Genomic DNA, 16,927 nt, shown 5'->3' on the forward strand with positions numbered 1-16,927 from the left:
CTGAATATATGTCTTGTTTCATCTTGAAGGCAGAGAGAACTAAAGTGGAGAGGTTTCTTCACTGCTATTCAATCTCAGACTCTTCCTGAGGAGGAACTAGGATCAGCAGGCCATGGTCTCTTTCGGTGCCTAGACATACCTTACCCACATCTTTATATACCATTACTTATACATGTCATCAGACTAAATGTATTGATCTGTGATCTGTCATTTTTCCTTCCTATGACTTGAAGTCATTTAACATGACTGTCTTAATACATATTACAATGGCAGGTGGTAATTAGTATTATAAAGAAAAGTGGAGAAGGAAAAGAGAATGATGGGGAGAGTACTGCCTTAGGGTAATCCTGGCCTCTTATACAAGAGATGACATTTGAGCTGAAAACTGAATATTGTCTCTCAGTGTACTAGTGGGTTCAGTTGGCTAATTTGTTAAGGTTTTTATGTATCTATTTCTGAGTTGCTGGGATATTAGAAAGAGTTGTTTTTATATGTTGGTCTTCTACCAAGCCATTTAAAAAACCTTCATTCTGACTGGTTATCACAGTTATGCTCTGCTTTTAGAATGAATTGAGAAATTTTCCATCTATTTTTAGGCCCTTGAGCATTAAAATACAGTAGGTCCTAGGGTTTACAAATGGCTTATGAAAATGTATATAAGTAGCCGTTTTGTGTTAAAATAACTTTTATTCATCTTCTAGTTTTCTTGAGGCGGGGAGTCCCTGATATTTTGGAAATTGTGCATGGCCTACATTGTGAATCTGAAAGAAACTTGTTATGTATGTATGAAGCTTTGAAAACTGCAAATTTGTGTGTAATAGTGAAATATTTAGAAGAATATGAATATACTAATGTCTATTTTCAGGAAGATATCTTCATTATACCTGTGCTCTGTTGTCCTCTATAGAAAAATTAGAACTTGATCTCTCTGGATAAAATTTGTTTCAGAATCTTGACAAAACTTTTGGAAGTGTCAGATGATCCCCAGGTCTTAGCTGTTGCTGCTCATGATGTTGGAGAATATGTGCGGCATTATCCACGAGGCAAACGGTAAGAGAAAGCCATTTCATTTGGTTTCTTGAAACCTTCAATGTAGAGTCTAAAATAATGTGCTTATCAAAAATGGAGTAGGTTAGCAAAGGAACTAACAAAGTAAATGAAATCAAGTTTGCCACAGTAGTGAGAATTATGATAAACCCAGTTAAAAATGAGTAGTATAGGCCGGGCGCGGTGGCTCACGCCTGTAATCCCAGCACTTTGGGAGGCCAAGGTGGGCAGATCACGAGGTCAGGAGATTGAGACTATCCTGGCTAACACAGTGAAACCTCTTCTCTACTAAAAAAAAAAAAAAATTAGCTGGGCGTGGTGGCACGCGCCCATAGTCCCAGCTACTCGGGAGGCTGAGGCAGGAGAATTGCTTGAACCCAGGAGGCGGAGGTTGCCATGAGCCAAGATCGCACCACTGCACTCCAGCCTGGGTGACAGCGAGTCTGTCTCAAAAAAAAAAAAAAAAAAAAAAAAAAAAAAAAAGTAGTATAAAAATATAAGTACACTTGTATAATACTACTGTGTAGATCACATTAGATATTTCATGTTAAAGATTTTCTTTGGTTTGTATGATTTAATTCAGTGGCCATTTTGTGAGCACTGGCTATTTTTTGTCTACTATTTGTACTTACAGAGATGAATTAAGTGTAAAATATTTACTTATCTGGCCCTTAGGAAAAGAATTGCCACCCCCCGTACGTAACCTGAATCATAAGGAAAAGGACTGCTTGGTTAGTGCTTGCCAAGTCCCTCTGTAGTGACTCACGCACACTAAGACGGAAACTTAATGGATTTCTGCAAGTTTCGCAAAAATGCGGTTGTCCCTTTTGTACTTGGCCCTTTCAGACCAAATATCTGGATACAATTAAGGGATGGTTAAAAAATAGTGAGGCTAGCTATTGGAATGGGGCACATAGATTTTGTAGCAGTGGAAGGATAACAGCAACCTCAGCATCTGAAGAATACCTCAGAACCTGGAGATACAGGGGAGGGAGGGAGGTCAGTGATCTTTGTTTCCAGTGAACTGCCTCTAGAGCTTTCTTCAAAGGAAAACACACAAATCTCCCAAGCTGTTGCCAGTGACTTCTGTTTAACTGAGTGCTGGGCCTGTCACCAACTGCCAGATAGCTCTCACTGCTATACCATGGCCACTCCGTTTAACCTTACTGAAAAATTTATTGGAAACAGAAGAGATAATGGTGGCTCCTGCACCTCCTAAGCAAAATGCCTGTCAGCAACTCTGTATGTCTCTCCCATTTCCCCAATTCTAAAGCTATCCCTCAGCCATCCCATGGTATGGACAAATGTCCTCTGACTGGTGCATAGACAAATAGGCCAGTCTCTCCTTAAAATAAGGACTCAGTTATTTGAACTGAACTCAGACTCTGAAGGTTTATCATCCAGCCAGGAGGTCACCCAGCCTGTTTCCTAACTCATGAAGGTCTCACTTGGGTGGCCCCAGCAATGATAAACCACTTTCCAGGGGCACGATGAGTACCCTGGTATTATACTTTATGGAAGCCAGGCATTAACTCATCTGCCTCTTAATGGGACAGTAACTTGCACTTTAGGGGTGGTCATAAGGAACCTTCAAGTATTTCAGGAAACACTACCAGTAGATTGCGTAGTCATCAGACAATTGTGGAGAGCTCTGTAAAAGGAGGCTGTCCTTGTAGACTCTGATGATTCATTGCATTTGTTTAGGTGGTTGAGTTCAGGACCCTGCGGGACATGGGTGGTGAGGTCACTGCTGCATGTTGGCCTTATCCTGGTGCTTGGAGTCTTGTAGGTAGTAAGTAGCCTTAATGAAATGGCATATAAAACTAATTAAGTGGACCTGGTCCCAGCCTGTGCCAGCCAAATTCATCAGAACCACCCACAAGTGTTGTGTTCATGGATAAATTTTTTGGAAGGTAAGATGGTGTAGAAATGAGGGGTTGATATTGTACGAAGACATTTGTCATGCCTTTCATTTTTCTTTGTTCCCGATAAGCCTTTTGGACTTCTGTCTCTCACCTTTCTGAACTTCTTGCAAGACAAGGCACTGAATGTGCTTTACAGAGAGGTTCGTCTGCCTAAGAGCAATGGGCAGATGTGCTTACTGCCATATGAGAGATTGGGGTTTCTCTAAGTTTAGGGTTCCTCTTATACAGTGTGCAGGGCTCATCTGGCTCTCTTTATGTTGGCTTGTGGAAATTGAGGCTTGGGGGACCAGCACTAAAATGCCAATATCTTGCTATTTCTGTTGCTGTGAACAATAAACTATCCTTTGTCTCAGACCTAGGAGTCTCATGTCTTCTACCAGGATCCATGAAACTGTGGCAGGCTAACTTGTTAGCTGCAAGTAGGGTAAAAACTAGGACCCTCATAGTTCTTGACACTGTAATATCAAGAGCTGTCCAAAATTAATATCATTCCAAAATAATCTGTTTTTCTATGGAAAATTAAAGATCTTTAGATAAGGCAAACATAAATGTAGCTAATAGTCCAATCTGTAACTCATCTAAAATGTGTTAAACATGAAAAACAGACGGATCGATAGTATATAGAGCCCTCTTAGATTTATAAGTGCTAAAAAGCAAATGAAGATAAAAATATGATCTTTCTAAAATCCTGAAAGTGAAAAGCTTGTTGAAGAATTTATCTTCTCACAGCACTGCCTCAGTAGCCAGCCAGTGTTTCAAATGTTCCTTTTGGCTATGTTGTGCACACCTGACCTGCTGCCAAGGCAGAAGCCTGCTGTGCCTTCACGTAATTCTGCTCTACTGCTCCGTTCCTTTCTTTCTTCCTGCTTTACTGTTTCTCCCTAAGAAGGATGATCTCTCCCACCATGCTGTACCTTCGTTAGACTTCCTATCACCAGTAACTGCTGCAGTCGATCCTCCGTGCTTTTCCTGAAATAGCCTTTTTGGGCCCAAAACTGTGGCCATGCTAATTCTTTTCTACGTCCTTCCAGTGGCTTATATTTACATCGTGGACTAATATAGTCATTCTTTATTCTGAAGCCTCTCACCAGCATAACTTATTTTCTCTGCAAGCTCCGGATCCTTCTGCTTTGAGATATGTTTTTGAATTATTTTCTCCTTTCATTAAGACTCTGCTTTTTGAAACTTCTCAAAAAACAAAACAAAACAAAACAAAACAGTGTTTTCTCTCATGGTTATAGGAGGTTTTTTTGTTTTTTTTGTTTTCCAAACTTTATGGATGTTCAGTGGATTTGCAGACCAACAATTTGAACTACGTTTTCTAAAAGATTAATCATAATACTCAAGCATTTTAAATTACGTAATTCTTTCATGTCAAGTATTAGAATTATTTTGTTTTTGAACTTTTACCAAGTTATCAAGAATAGACTTCTTGAGTCATAAGAAAGGATCGCTGGGCGTGCTGGCTCACACCTGTAATCCCAGCACTTCGGGATTCAGTCGTATTTTGCTCACAACATGGCAGTTTTCTGAGATTGTATTTTGATCCTCATTATTCATTGGTTCCAGAATTGTGAATTTGCCCACCTCCTAAAAAGTTTATTTTCAACACCCGTGCCAATACTAGAGACGCTTTCGCAGTTATCCGTGGACATGTATAGAATTGTCGAATAATTGGAGTCGCGCATGGACACATCCGCAGCTGTGGGGGAACAAGGCAACATTCCTCCATCCTGTGTTCTGTTTTACGCTAGAAACAAGCATCCTTTACGTGGTCTGTTTAGTGCCATATATTTTTTTTTTGCAGTTTTGTGGGGTTTTTGTGTGTGTGTGGGGGCGATTTTGCTGTTTAAAATTGCCCCAGACCTTCTGCTGGAGTGGTGTATAATGTTCCTAAGCGCAAGAAGGGGCTGTTACGTGCCTGTGGAGAAAACTCGTGCATTAGAGAAGCTTCCTTCAGGCAGGAGCTATGGTGCTGTTGGCTGCTAGCTCAGGCCTCAGAGGCAGTCTAGAGAACAAGCAGCCTGTGACCGTGCTCTGTGAAGCTCAGTGGGGCTCCAAAGCCGACTGTGAAAGGACCTTGTCAGCTATTTTAAGGATTTGGGTCCTTTGTTTTATTTTTATTTATTTTTTTTAAGAAACGGTCTTACCCTGTTGTTCCAGCTAGAGTGCAGTGGTGCGATCATAGCTCACTGTAACCTTGAACTGGGCTCAAGTGATCCTCCCACCTCCGCCTTCTAAACAGCTGTTTCTACAGGTGCACACCACCATGCCTGGCTAATTTTTTATTTTAATTTTTTTGTGGAGACAGCATCTCATTGTGTGACCCAGGCTGGTCTCGAACTCCTGGGCTCAAGCAATTTGTCCTAGCTTGGTCTCCCAAAGTGCTGGGATTACAGGCATGAGCCTGGCCTGGGTCCTTTTCTTAAGAGAAGTAGAAGCCACTGAATTTTAAGTAGTAAAAATAATATGCAGAGTTTTGCTAAGATCCCTTTGGCTACAGTGAGAATGGGAGGCAGGAGAGCATCTTGTATCATCATCGCTGCAGAGCTGGGCTTGGTGTCCTGCAGGGACATAGGCTTTATGTCCTTTAATCATCACAGCAACGCTGTAAAGATGTCCTTGTCCTCCCTATTTGTCAGGGAGGAATTTACCAGGTAAAGGACTTGTCTAATTAACATGTTTGATAAATGGCTGAGCTGATTTGTTAGATAATGTTTTTTTTTTTTTTTTTTTTTTTTTTTTTTTTTTTTTTTTTTTTGAGACGGAGTCTTGCTCTGCCGCCCAGGCTGGAGTGCAGTGGCCGGATCTCAGCTCACTGCAAGCTCCGCCTCCCGGGTTCACGCCATTCTCCTGCCTCAGCCTCCCGAGTAGCTGGGACTACAGGCGCCCGCCACCTCGCCCGGCTAGTTTTTTGTATATTTTAGTAGAGACGGGGTTTCACCATGTTAGCCAGGATGGTCTCGATCTCCTGACCTCGTGATCCGCCCGTCTCGGCCTCCCAAAGTGCTGGGATTACAGGCTTGAGCCACCGCGCCCGGCCTAGATAATGTTTTAAAGTACAGTGCCTGGCATGCAGTAAGCACTCAGTTAATGTTTGATGATACTTACATTATGTTCTTTTTTGTTCCCCTCAGTTCAATACATTTTTTTAAAAAAACCATGCTTTAAAGAATAAAATATAAAAAGGTATGCAGATAAAAGCTTCCCTTTCACTCCGACCCCATCTACTTATTTCTTTCTGACCCCAGAAACCTTACTGATCTGTGAGATTGTCTTAAACCACCAAACACCGTACTGTATTAAGGTGCCACTTGTCACTGACTATATAATAGGTATCCTCCACTAGACAGGACTGGTGGCTGAAGAATGGACAGGGCAGTCCACACTGTTTTGTGGAAGTTGAGACTCCACAGCTCTGTCTGTAACCACACTTTTGCAGAGGAACAGAGGACCTATTTCTATGCATGACGAAAATAACCATTTTTACTTTCCTTTGTGTATGTAATAAGTGGATTTTCAGGGTGTTGGAAGTGTGGTGATAGAAAGCAGTGTCGGTTGTCAGTCATCTCGGTGCTCTCGAAGATATGAATGTTCTCCTCCATCTCACTGCCCAAGTCACATGGCGTATCCCATTGTTCTGAGAAACCGGTGGATATCTTAAAATCAGTAGTCTTTTCCAGGAAATTAGCATGGGTGCTCTTTAACCCTCTGTTCCCTGCTGTCTACCTCTAAGCCCTTATCTGTCACACAGCACAGTCACTGGTGGGCTTGATATTGATTGTATATTATGAAAATTAGATGGTGTTCAATACTGATTTTAAACAAGCAAGAAATACTGATAATAAAAACGTTAATACTCAACCACTTAGAAAACCATGATCTAAAATGCTGGTGACTGGGTGGTATCTGGGCAGATCATACTTTTCTGGATTAGAGATGAGAAATGAGGACAGCTGTTGGATTTATCATTAGGAATTAAAAAAAATATATTTGAATACTGTAAATCTGTGGTTCAGGGAAAATGATGTATAAAAAAAAGACACGTTTGGTTTATATTCGTACATTGTTACTTTCCTTTTTAGCATTTTGGTATTTGAGATGCCTGTTTATAAACTGTGAATTTGAGAGTAATTGCATCTTCCTCACCATGTCTCTCCCGTTTGCAGGGTCATCGAGCAGCTCGGTGGGAAGCAGCTGGTCATGAACCACATGCATCACGAAGACCAGCAGGTCCGCTATAACGCTCTGCTGGCCGTGCAGAAGCTCATGGTGCACAACTGGTATGCCATGGCTTTTTGCTCACACTCGTACATTAGTCTGCAAACTCTCACTTGCCATTCTAAAAGTTCTTTTTTTTTTTTTTTTTTTTTGAGACGGAGTCTCGCTCTGCCGCCCAGGCTGGAGTGCAGTGGCCGGATCTCAGCTCACTGCAAGCTCCGCCTCCCGGGTTCACGCCATTCTCCTGCCTCAGCCTCCCGAATAGCTGGGACTACAGGCGCCCGCCACCGCACCCAGCTAGTTTTTTTGTATTTTTTAGTAGAGACGGGGTTTCACCGTGTTAGCCAGGATGGTCTCGATCTCCTGACCTCGTGATCCGCCCGTCTCGGCCTCCCAAAGTGCTGGGATTACAGGCTTGAGCCACCGCGCCCGGCTAAAAGTTCTTATGTAAATGCTTTGAATGACCATTTTTAAAATCAGTGAGTTTGATTCAAAATGTAGAAATATATTTTAGTAATTCAGAGCAATAACACAATAGTTTTAAAAGATACTCAAGGTCTCGAGTGTATATTCAAAATAATAATTTCAAAAACAACTCCAGAGGTAACTCAAAGGATCCTGTGACATAAGTCAGTCAGTCCTTTTTGGAGTTGAATGCAGTTGGACTACTGATTCCTTTAGAGACGCCACAATTTTGCAAGGCTTGACTATTCAGCATATGGTAAATTGAATGAATTTTACCAATTCACATAAAAACCCTAAAAGCTGATGAAACTCAGATTCAGCTCTCACATTTCATTCATATAGTTTATGCTTTTGAAGTAACTAAAGTTGTGCTTCTTTGTTGCCTGTTTTTATTTTTAAAATAAAAATTAGTGACTTTTTTGTATCCACTTAAAACAAGATCAATTAAAGAGTAACTACTTAGACATAATACTGGTGAGCCCTTTGTGTATATAATAGAAGAAATGAAGAAATGAAGATTCCTCTTGGCATAGCTGCTTTTAGCTGTAGATTGGGTGTTCAGTGCCTTCATCACTATCCTAAACAGTTCAAATGCCTCTCCATTCCCCACCCTCTGGAAGGATGCTCTGTTTTGGACTATTTTTGTTAAGGCATCAGGAACAAATATACATTGCTTTTAACTGACAGTAATGCTACCAGCCCTTCCAAAGGAGAGGATTAATGATGCATTAGCATGGGTGCATTTTGAGGATGCAGGCAAATACAGTGTAGGAGACTATCCAGGAGTGCTGCTGTGGTATCATGTGTTAAATACTATGTTCCTGCCACTTAACACTTTTATCATAAATAGTGACATTTATGTAAATTCTTACAACTGCTTTTTGAGCACTTTGTACTCCGATAAGTGTACAAATTTGTACCTTGATAAGTTAAATGATGTTAGGTATGATGGAAGTGAGTGCAACTTTATATAGGATGATTAGAGAAAGCCTCCCTGAGTAGGCCACATAGCTAAGATGACAGTAATGAAAAGGAACCAGCCATACAGCTCTATTACTGGGGTGAATAAGCATTTTAGGTAGAGGGAATGAGAGGTAAAAAGGCCATGAAGTAGTAATGAACTTGGCTTGTTTAAAGCAATGTGCGGGGACTTATGTGATTGTGACACTCAGGGTTGGAGGTGCTGCTGGCATCTAGTGGATAGAGACCAGGAGTGCTGGTAATATCCTGTAATGCAGACAGTCCCCAGCATTAAAGAAGTATACGTCAGTGCCGAGGTTGGGAAACTCTGATATGAAGGATGGTCAAGGGCAAACTCTGACATGAAGGACGGTAGAAGGGGAAAAATAGGGTTCAGGAGAGGTAGGCAGAGACGTGATCATGTAGGGCATTGTAGGCTATAATTTGACTCCTGTAAGATGATTTGAAAACCATTGCAAGGATATTAAATAGGGGAATGACAAGGTGTGGTTTATGTTTCGAAAAGGTCACTTTGGCTACTCCCTGGAGAATGGATTGTGTAAGGGTAAGTGAGAAAGAATGAAGAGCATTTGAACTGGTTCTCATGATAGTCTGGGGCTGAGATAGTTGGTGGCTTGGCGTAGACGATAAACATTGAGATAAGAAGTAGATGGACTTGGGGTAGATTCAGAGCTAGTGCTGACAGCACTTGATGGGCTGAAAATGTTTTTACTTTTTTCCATAACTTCAGTGCAAGAAGAATGGGATCAAAACAGAAGGTAAAAACCCCAGAATGGTTTTTATCTGTTTAGCAGGAGGAAAAACTTCAGGTCTGTCAGTAAAACTTAGGATACACCACTGGATTTCTCTCCTTACTTCACTTTACCCCAAGCTAGATTTTTCAAGATAAATCAATTATTTAGTAATTTCATATTTTATGGTTTGTTTTATATCTCTTACAGGAATTTAATTTAAAGGATGTTGGCATTTAATAGAATTTGAGGCCATTGCAACCAATTAACTTATAGTTGCCAGATATTTTTCTAAAGTTTCTATGAAAGTCAAAGTTTTATTTTCCCATCGTGTTGAAATTAGGGCTATTGAAATATAATTATTCTTTTATTAGTTTATTTCTCTTGAAATCTTTCTTGTTGGATCTAGTGGTTTTCTTGTTTTAAAAAATGTATATTCCTAATATGAAAGGCAAGATGTGTGTGAAACAGGATGTTTGCCAGTGGAGGAAATTTTTTGGTTGAGAATTTTTGTTGTTCAGATGATCATGTATTGAAGATGAAATATTTAAAATTTGACTTTTTTCTTGAATTTAGAAACTTGGTGTAGTCTTATAGTACCTTTCTCCGTGTATGATTATAAGAGGAAGAGTATTCTGTCTTTACAGGGAAATACTATTTTATTTGCTCTTTATGAGAGAGTATTCTTTTTTCCTTTATCTTTCTAATTATATGCCAAACTTTTAAAATTTTAATGTTTTAGCTATGATTATTTCCTTTGCATTTAATGGAGAAGCTTAGTGTTAGTATTTTCCCACACTTCCTTCATAGAGAAATTTTTATATAAAGGAAGATTAAAATTCACCTGTGATCTCTGTATTTGATTGTGACTTATAAATTTCTGTGGCTCTGTGTGCCAGAGAATGAAAGTTACTCAAGTAATAACAATTTATTACAATACTAGTTTAATATGAGACTAAATAGAATACCATTTGGAAAGTAATCTTTTGCAAATTACATCCCCAAATGTAGAAGAGGTTTGGATCAATACCTTTTTTCAGGTAACCTAGTTGTCTATACTAAACTATACTTGTAAAGACTACCTTTCTACCTGCCTAAAATAGGGGCTTTTTAAACTACAATATGTTACTGGGGTTCTAAAGAATCTATAAATTTCTCTAAATTGTTTTCTTTTGTACCAAGTGAAAATTTGAAAATACAGTGGAGTTTTTCTTTTAGCATTGGCTTGATTTAAATGGAAACGAATTATTGTAAATAGTGTATTTTAGCCCTCCATAGTGAAATAGTTATTTGAACATAATGAAAATGCAAGCACAGATGAAAGCATGAAGGTCTGCGTAACAGGCAGCGGCAGCAGCACTTTGCCTGCATCCCTGGGCTTTTCTGCCCTAAAGGATTTTTAGGTTTTTGATATTGCATTATTCCTGAAGTTTTTGTTTATCAGATTAAATTGTAACTTTGGATACAATAAAGTTAACATTTATTACTTTCTGCTATGAATTTAAAAAATGTTAAGTATAATTTCAAAATTATATTTTAAGTGTAATTTATGTTACTTAAGAAATCATGGAACTGGCTCAGATAGGGATTTTGATTTTGATTCTGTTATAAGGAGTTAAATATTAAGTTTCTTGATAATGTAGAGATACATTTGAGTTTATATCACATGGAGTATAGAGTTATATAATGGGAAAATACTTACTTAATTATTTTATGATTGATTTCAAAACTGTATCCTTGAATTGTAGGTGTTAGAATACCAGCGTTTCTCCCCTTCCACATCACATCTGTATTTCTGTGGAACAATGGATTATAAATAACCCTGACTGAGAGTGGGTGAGGAGCGGTGGGGGAGGAATAAAGTTGCTGGGGAAGGAGGGGACAGTGGCACCCACTGGGCGCCCTCAGCTGGGAAGCCTGAGCAGGCCAGTCCTACTCGTGGGCCTCCACAGCTCTCATCTTTTTGTGCCCACCATGGCATTCCTGGTGTGCCCTTTGTTCTTTTGTGCAGTGCTGGATTTTTATATTCATAAATTTGGCAGAATATATAAACAGTGACAACTTAGAGAACTTGTGTATATACACCTAATTCATCCATTTAACATCATAAAATGTCAATTGTTTTTCTCCTACAGAATGATTTTAAATGTAATCAGCCTCTAATGCAGAAGCAGCAATATGTGCGTAAGAACAGCTCAGGACTTCAGGAAAGAAACACTGACATTTGTAGGTAGAGGATCTCATGTAGAATTTTCTATTTTTGTCTCTAGATTCTTATTCAGCCCTTTCTTAAGCAGCATAATAAGTTATAAGAATGTTACCATCTCGATTTTTTATGCTTAGGTAAATTAATATAACAAAAACTCAGCAAGGCTGAGGGTATGGATGATACTACTTTGTTCTCTGGTATTTTTATCAGCTTTGCATATTTTAGTTATTCTGTAAGTGCAGAGGCATAAATACAGTGATTAGAAGAGTTACGAACTAAAGAGAGAGAAAAAAACTCTTATGTGTTTTAGCTAACTTTTAGGATAATAATCAAGTTACCAAAACATTCCACATGATTTTCAATAAACATAACATTTCTAGATTTAATGTTTTCCATAATTAATTTCTAATTTCTAAATTAATTTCTAGATTCTCTTTCTGGGTTTCTGGAATTTTCTAGGTAGCTGAAATTTTCTGGGTACCTGGTCTCTTTCTGGGTACCTGGAATTTTCCACATTATTATGACATTTTTAGTGGAGGAACATTTGAAAATGTTTTTAATGTCATATGTTTTGTATATTTGAAAAAAACAAATATAACTGGATTTTTTAAAATATGAAAACTAATTCCAGGTAAAGAGGAATTTTTTACAGCTGTTATCTCACTATCAACTGGTGATTCAGCCTCCCAATCGAAGGTTGCTGCTGCTTTGCAAGTTAGAAATGTTTCCTAAGACTGTATTAACTTTAACTTTTCTGGACACTATGCACCACTGAATTACAGTTGATTTGGAAATGCCAGCATAACATAAATCTCAGATTGTTGCAAAGTATCAGCCTAAGTAAACATTCAGAAGAGCTGGAAAATAAGCATTTTGACAGTAAAGAAAACCCCTGATGGATAATGTAGTCTATGGACTTCATAATTAAACATAAAATCAATTACAGGTTTCACACATAGGTGCACATGACTAAGTGTGGGTATCTGTGGATCTAGTTCATGTTTTGGTTTTGTTTGCTTATGATTGGCTTCTTAGACAAACAGGTACCTGAAGTGGGATTTAAAGGATCAGTAAAGCATAGACGAAGAAAAGGCTGGTCTAGTAAGGAGAAGTAGAGAAAAATGAATTAACTTGCTTTGGTTTTCATTGCTTTCTCTTCCTTCTGTGTGAGTGGAGCAGTTACATTTGTGGTCACTTGGCATATTTCATTTCATGGGCTTTGTGTGTGTGTGCACATGCACGCATCTGTTTTTTTTTTTTTTTTTTTTTGAGGCAGAGTCTTGCAGTGTCGCCTGGGCTGGAGTGCAGTGGTGTGATCTCGTCTCACTGCAACCTCCACCTCCTGGGTTCAGGCGATTCTCCTTCCTCAGCCTCCTAAGTAGCTGGGATTACAAGTGCCCACCACCACACCCAGCTAATTTTTTTGTATTTTTAGTAGAGACGGCACATCTTTTAAATCCAATAAACCTCACTAGAATGGTTGGCAGAATATACTAAAAATTTAATTAAGATTGAGCAAACTTTATATTCACTCTCTAAGAGATTTAAGTTTTCGAATTATTTTCTCAGTGTCCCTTTATGTATGTCACCCAGGTGTTACGTCTTGATGGGGGAAAAATGTTTCATAGCTAATGGAAATGAATTGACAGGTTTTTGTCTTTAGTAAAAACCTAAGGAATTGACCAAAAAGAGGGGGAGAAGTATCAGCCTATTGTCTTAAGAAAGGTACCTTTTGATGTAAATATTCTTTAATTGAATTTTTATTCCATTTAAAGTTTAAAAGAATTGTGCAGCAGTGCAGCAGTTACATTTTAAAATCTAAATCCTCTTAGATGAATTAGATGAAGTTTATCATCTGTTTTTACTTCTGTTTTAAAAAAGGAATTCAGCATAAAGGTGCCAAAGTGTTAGTGTAGGGCCAGAGGTTTTCCTAAAAGACCAGATTTCTCCCACCACATTGTATCAGATCTGTACCACATTCTCCTAGAGGCACCTCTCACACTAGTAGGAGCTGTGCTCTTCTTGCCTTATTTTCCTTAAGGGCTAGGCATTTAGAAGCCTGAAATGAAAACAGTCTCTTGGATGACAGTTTTTCCTGCCTTGCTAAATATCCCAAAAATGTATTCTGAGAAAACATTTCAGTGTCTGGTTTGAACACTATGCTGTTCCATTTGTATCCAGCTCTTTTCTCAGTTAAGAGAGTTATGGGAGTGTTTACTTTTATCTCTGTAATTGTCTGTAATTTAGTTATGGACAGGAATACTTGTTAGAAAATTCAATTTGTGCTAAAGTAGAGAAATAAGAAGTAGAAAATAAAGGCATAGCACACAGTTTCAGTACACTGTCGTAGCAGGATGAGCTGCAAACAAAACCCCTCAGATACCAGGTTAAAGAAAGAAGTGGCTTTATTCGGCCGGGAGTATCGGCAGACTTGCGTCCCGAAAACTGAGCTCCCCAAGAGAGAAATGCCTGCCCTTTTAAGGGCTTACAGTTCTAAGGGGTCCATGTGGAAAGGTCATGATCGATTGAGCAAGCATGGGGTGTGTGCCTGGGGCTGCATGCATCAGTTATCAAGACAGAACAGAACAGAGCAGAAAGTTTGACAGTGCTTCCTTATACAATGCCTGGAATCTATAGATAATACAAGTGGTTAGGTCAGGGGTTGATTTTTAACTACAAAACCAGGCCTGGGGTGTGGTGCTGGGCTGTCTATTGATTTCATTTTTGCCTTTCTTTAACTTTTACTTCCTCTTTCTTTTTCTGAGGTATGAGACAATAAGAGAAGTGGTCTCCTCTTTATTCCCCCCTTTGAGAATCTCACTTATTAGTGGGAGTTCTCATTCTCATTTTCACTACTTAGGTCTTCCTGCAAGACAGATTGATAATGATTCATGTAATACATCTGTGCCGAGGTTTTCTGATGAACTAAGGTAGCAACAAAACTTTTTATTGTTTGAAGGAGCAAGGGTAATACACAGGGGAGCAGCAAGCCAGTTCTTATTACTAGCAATACACATACAATGAGGGTTTTAAATTCTCCTATAGTTGGAAACTATTTTTTAAATAAAGACTTAGGATTAAACCTATGCCACAACTGTACAGGCACATGTGCCAACTTTGTCATGTCTCTATATTTTCAACTACTTGCCCTTGATCATCTATGTGCAGACAACAATTGGTTAGGTTGAATTTTCCACACATTTCTCCTTCAGCTGCTAGTAAATAGTCTAGGGCCAGTCTATTCTGATAGACAGCATTTTTCATTTGGGTTTCTTGCCAGGCTAAAATGGTCAAAGCTCTGCCAGTTTTATTAGTGATTATTTCTAAGACGGCCTGCAACTGTATGATTTAATTGAGCATGTAGCTGGGGGTTTGACTTTTAATAATAGACGTTTTTAAGAGGTAGACATTTGAACTTCTGGGCGTCTGTTTGGGGAAAGAGTTAGTCAGAGTAAAGTTATTTTGAGGCATTAACTTTTTTGCTTCCTAAGGCCATTGGTCTCCTATGTTAATCTTTCCACAAACATAACATGAGGAAATGCCTAGGCTGCTGGCAATGTTTTTAGCTAAGGGAGGAGGCTCTGGTAACTTTTGGTTTATATACTTAAAGAATGACTTAAAGACTTGGAAATGCTGCTGGGCCAGACGGGTCTGAGTTCTTTGACTAAGTAGTATGTGTACAGTGGGGACACTTTTATATAGGTGCTAGCAAGGACAAAAGAGGTCCTTACCTGGGAAAAAGATTGAGTACAGTGACAGAACAATAGTAAAACAGTATACAGGAATACTACTAGTCCTAAGATGTCTAACTACATTACTTGTTTGACGAGTCCTCAAACTCGGCAGTGCTTAGTTAGCTTCTGGTGTGTGACTAGAGCAGGGCTTGTTGTTTCCTCCGCAGCAGCTTGGTCTCGCCTTAGGATTAGCCGGGTTGGATGATCTGAGTCCTACTGGCTGGTTCACTTGTCCAGAACTGCCGGTGTCAGTCAACTGTGGTGGATCCGAGACACAACACCTGCAACTTTTAACAGCAGTGGGAGTGAACAAGATTACAATATAGGGCCTATCTTATATGGATCCTAGAGAAATTAGATTTTACTTTTTAACCTAAACAGAGTCACCAGATTTAAAGGAGTGTCAGGCTTATAGGCATTTTTATGTACTTAATTATGAACACTTTGTATGGCTATTCCTAAAGCCTGCATTTGCTTTTTTTTGAGGTCAATTCCCCTAGTTCCTGGAGATTACCTTTAATTTTGGGGACTTATGATTTGCGGGGTGGTTGACTGAACAAAATCTTATAGGGAAAATACCTAGTTTGTTTGATGGGGGTGCACCTGACTTGGAGGACGACCATAGGCAAAAACCTGATTTTAAATGAATTTCCTGCCAATATTTCTTCAGTAGCTGCTTGAGTGTCCGGTTTATGCTTTTTACCTTTTTCTGAACTTTGCGGCTGGTAGGCGGCATGCAGTTTTCATGTGATCTTTAATACCTTTGCTATTTTCTGTACCAAGTCAGCTGCAAACGCTGGCCCATTATCTGAGCCGATTCGTAAGGGCGGTCCATATCTAGGAATAAGATCTCGGAGAGGCACACGGGTTACTTTACGAGCTTTTTCAGTTTGTGTTGGATAAGCCGCCACCCACCCAGAGTAGGTACACACAAGAACTAGTAAATACTTGTTACCTCCACACTTTGGCATTTCTGTGAAGTCCACCTGGAGATCTTCAAAGGGGGTGTTCCATAAGCTTGTATGCTGGGCAGAATGGCTGGACCTTGCCTCGCATTGTGCTGCTGGCAGGTAATACATGGCTGTGCCACCGTTTTGGCAAGGGCTGATAAATGTGAGATGTAGAATAAGCGGCCTAACAACTTTTTAAGTGACTCTTGACCTAGGTGGGTGGTCTCATGCACAGCCAGTACAGCTGTGGCTCCTAGCAGTTGTGGCACAGCTATCTTTTTATCCGGTAACCGGATCTATCCTTCTTCTATTATTTGTCCTCCTTCTGTCTGGAAAAAGTCTTTTTTTTCTTTAGAATAAATAGGTACAAGGTCAGGTGCTTGAGGGAGAAGAGGGGCTGTGACTGACACCCGGTATGCAGCTTTCCTCTGAGTCCCAGCCTCTGAGTCAGCCTGGGAGTTCCTGAAAGCAACTCTAGTGGAAGCTCGCTGGTGTCCCCTGCAGTGCATGACTGCCACCTTTTGGGGCCTTTACACTGCTTCTAGTAGTTGCAAGATTTCTTGCTGATATTATATGTCTTTTCCTCCGGAGTTTAACAAGCCTTTTTCCTTGTATAATGCCCCATGTACTTGGAGGGTTAAGAAGGCATACTGAGAGTCAGCAT

General features: G+C 39.6%; 1 protein-coding gene across 2 annotated transcripts in view; it reads left to right on the forward strand.

The window, feature by feature from the left end:
• ATP6V1H (ATPase H+ transporting V1 subunit H) overlaps positions 1 to 16,927 on the forward strand; it is a 120,640-nt gene that overhangs the window by 85,848 nt on the left and 17,865 nt on the right. For both annotated transcript variants that reach the window (XM_050801791.1, XM_050801792.1), the window contains 2 exons: positions 949 to 1,050; positions 7,142 to 7,255. In XM_050801791.1, coding sequence (XP_050657748.1) covers positions 949 to 1,050; positions 7,142 to 7,255 — 216 coding nt within the window. The remainder of the gene's footprint in view (positions 1 to 948; positions 1,051 to 7,141; positions 7,256 to 16,927) is intronic.

The sequence above is a fragment of the Macaca thibetana genome, chromosome 8 (genome assembly GCF_024542745.1).
Source record: "Macaca thibetana thibetana isolate TM-01 chromosome 8, ASM2454274v1, whole genome shotgun sequence".
Classification (NCBI taxonomy): Eukaryota; Metazoa; Chordata; class Mammalia; order Primates; family Cercopithecidae; genus Macaca; species Macaca thibetana.